General features: G+C 45.4%; 1 protein-coding gene across 6 annotated transcripts in view; it reads left to right on the top strand.

The window, feature by feature from the left end:
* tsc2 (TSC complex subunit 2) overlaps positions 1-1,346 on the top strand; it is a 50,730-nt gene extending 49,384 nt beyond the window's left edge. For all 6 annotated transcript variants that reach the window (XM_055907231.1, XM_055907230.1, XM_055907236.1 and 3 more), the window contains one exon: positions 527-1,346. In XM_055907231.1, coding sequence (XP_055763206.1) covers positions 527-703 — 177 coding nt within the window. In that variant the 3' untranslated portion in view covers positions 704-1,346. The remainder of the gene's footprint in view (positions 1-526) is intronic.
* Positions 1,347-2,924: the final 1,578 nt, after the last annotated feature.

The raw sequence follows: 2,924 nt of genomic DNA, 5'->3' as shown, positions 1-2,924 counted from the left end.
ATTACTGGAAGTGATTAGGAGACACATGTTTACAGTACCTGGTGATTACTGGAAGTGATTAGGAGACACATGTTTACAGTACCTGGTGATTACTGGAAGTGATTAGGAGACACATGTTTACAGTACCTGGTGATTACTGTGATTAGGAAACACATGTTTACAGTACCTGGTGATTACTGTGATTAGGAAACGCATGTTTACAGTACCTGGTGATTACTGTGATTAGGAGACACATGTTTACAGCACCTGGTGATTACTGTGATTAGGAAACACATGTTTACAGTACCTGGTGATTACTGGAAGTGATTAGGAGACACATGTTGTGCAATCTATATATATATATATAGGTCTGATGTTGTTTTTAAGTGAATTTCAAGGACATTCTTAACTACCTACATTCCCAACATGTTCATATCGCTGAGGTCCTACTGTGAAATCAGACAATTTCTCAACTCAATTCCCCTCCCTCCCTCCCTCCCTCCCTCCCTCCCTCCCTCCCTCCCTCCCTCCCTCCCTCCCCCCTCAGGCCCAGGAGGAGATCCAGTCTCGTCCCACCCCTGGTATCTCTCTGACCCAGAGCCACTCCTCCCAGACCAAACAGTCCTCCTACCAGCAGGTCGGCGGTGGAGGCTCCAACACGGACTCCTCCGGACAGAGGAAGAGACTGGTCTCCACCGTGGACGACTTCACCGACTTCGTCTGAGCCTTGAGGACGCGTGCCCAATGTCTATACTAGTATACTACTTCGGGTCAAATGGCACCCTACTCCCTATATAGTGTGCTACTGTTGACCAGAGTCATATGGACCATGGTCAACAGTAGTGCACTATATAGGGAATAGGGAGCCATTTCACACACAGTATGCATCTCCAATACATTGGTTTCATGCTATGTAGTATGCTAGTATGGATATTGTAACGGAGTGATATTTCTGATACTGTTTCTGGTACCCCTGCTCAAGGCAGACGTTGCCTCCCTCACCACAGATCTAGGATCAGGTTATCCGAGTGGTTCTAATGTCGACTAGCAGGAGGATAATAGAATACCTGATCCTAGATCTGTGTTTAGTCAGGGACAACATTGACCTGCTTTCGCTCTTTCTCTCTCACACACACACCTGTTGAATAACTTCCTGCTTTCTACCGATATGATTTGACGATTCTCTCCCAAGTATTTGTCTTGACGGCACAAGCTGATGTGGCTTTTAATCCACCTGCTGCCATGAACTAGTTGTGATGGAGATGACAGGTACAGAAGGTGCTGCCTAACTAACGCTGCGTCCCTATTGTCTTTAATACACTGTGTCTGACCAGGGCACGTGGGCTCTGTCTAAAGTAGTGCACTATGTAGGGACTAGGTTCCCATAGGGCTCTGTCTAAAGTAGTGCACTATGTAGGGGGAATAGAGTGCCATTTGGGACGCAGAGAATGACCCCCCCCCCCCCCCCCCCCCCCCCCCCCGGGGCTTACACAGCCGACGCACACCCTTCCCTCCTTTCTCTCGCCTCCCTCTCTCCTCCCTCTCCTTTCATCCCTCTCTCCTCCCTCTCCTTTCATCCCTCTCTCCTCCCTCTCCTTTCATCCCTCTCTCCTCCCTTTCCTTTCATCCCTCTCTCCTCCCTCTCCTTTCATCCCTCTCTCCTCCCTCTCCTTTCATCCCTCTCTCCTCCCTATCCTTTCATCCCTCTCTCTTCATTTCCTTCTCCTCTCATCCCCTCGCTAAACCACTCAGAAGGAAGTATGGTGAATGAGAAACACTACATTTGAAAGCTGTGTGTGTACACAATAAACAAAACAAATAGCCAATGAAAGTGTCAGTGTGTTTTTTTCTATTTGTATTGTGATGTCGTGAGGAGCCGTGTTTGTAGTTCTTTGTGTTGAACTCAGCCATGTTTGTAGTTTTATTTATTGAACTCAGCCATATTTGTAGTTTGGTTATTGCACTCAGCCATGTTTGTAGTTTGGTTATTGAACTCAGCCGTTTGTAGTTTGATTATTGAACTCAGCCATATTTGTATTTCTACAGGTGGCACCTTTTTTAAGGGGATTTGTATTTAGCTTGCCTGGTTCCCCAGGTGGGCAGAGTTTGCGCCATGTTAAAAGTGATTTGTGTTTTGTTACCCGGGATGCTTCCTTGATGTGTTTGGATCATCTTGATCAGATCATGACAACCAGGGCTATAAAAACTGTTTTTTTGTTGTTGTTTTTTTAAAGTCATCTGCAAGATGAGCCTTTAATCTTCTGGTCCCCAGTGCACTACCAGGGGGAGGGCACCATGTGTTTTAACATATTTAAAGCTGTTTCAGACATATACAGTGCATTCCCGAAAGTATTCAGACCCCTTGACCTTTTCCACATTTTGTTACGTTACAGCCTTATTCTAAAATGGATTTAAAAAAAATTAAAAAAATCATCAATCTACACACAATACCCCATAAGGAAATTTTGGAAAAGGTCTATATTTTTTTTATTTAAACAAGTATTCAAACTCTTTGAGACTTGAAATTGAGCTCGGGTGCATACTGTTTCAATTGATCATCCTTGAGATGTTTCTACAACTTGATTGGAGTCCACCTGTGGTAAATTCAATTGATTGGACATGATTTGGAAAGGCACACAGCTGTCTATATAACGTCCCACAGTTGACAGTGCATGTCAGAGCAAAAACCAAGCTATGAGGTCGAAGGAATTGTCTGTAGAGCTCCGAGACAGGATTGTGTCGAGGCACAGATCTGCGGAAGTGTACCAAAACATTTCTGCATCATTGAATGTCCCCAAGAACACAGTGGCCTCCATCATTCTGAAACGGAAGAAGTTTGGAACCACCAAGTCTCTTCCTAGAGCTGGCCGCCCGGCCAAACTGACCAATCGGGGGATAAGGGCCTTGGTCAGGGAGGTGACCAAGAACCCGATAGTCACTCTGAC

This window comes from Salvelinus fontinalis, chromosome 40 (genome assembly GCF_029448725.1).
Source record: "Salvelinus fontinalis isolate EN_2023a chromosome 40, ASM2944872v1, whole genome shotgun sequence".
Taxonomy (NCBI): domain Eukaryota; kingdom Metazoa; phylum Chordata; class Actinopteri; order Salmoniformes; family Salmonidae; genus Salvelinus; species Salvelinus fontinalis.
Note: the sequence above shows the minus strand (reverse complement) of the source record. Positions and strands in the feature narration are given on the sequence as shown.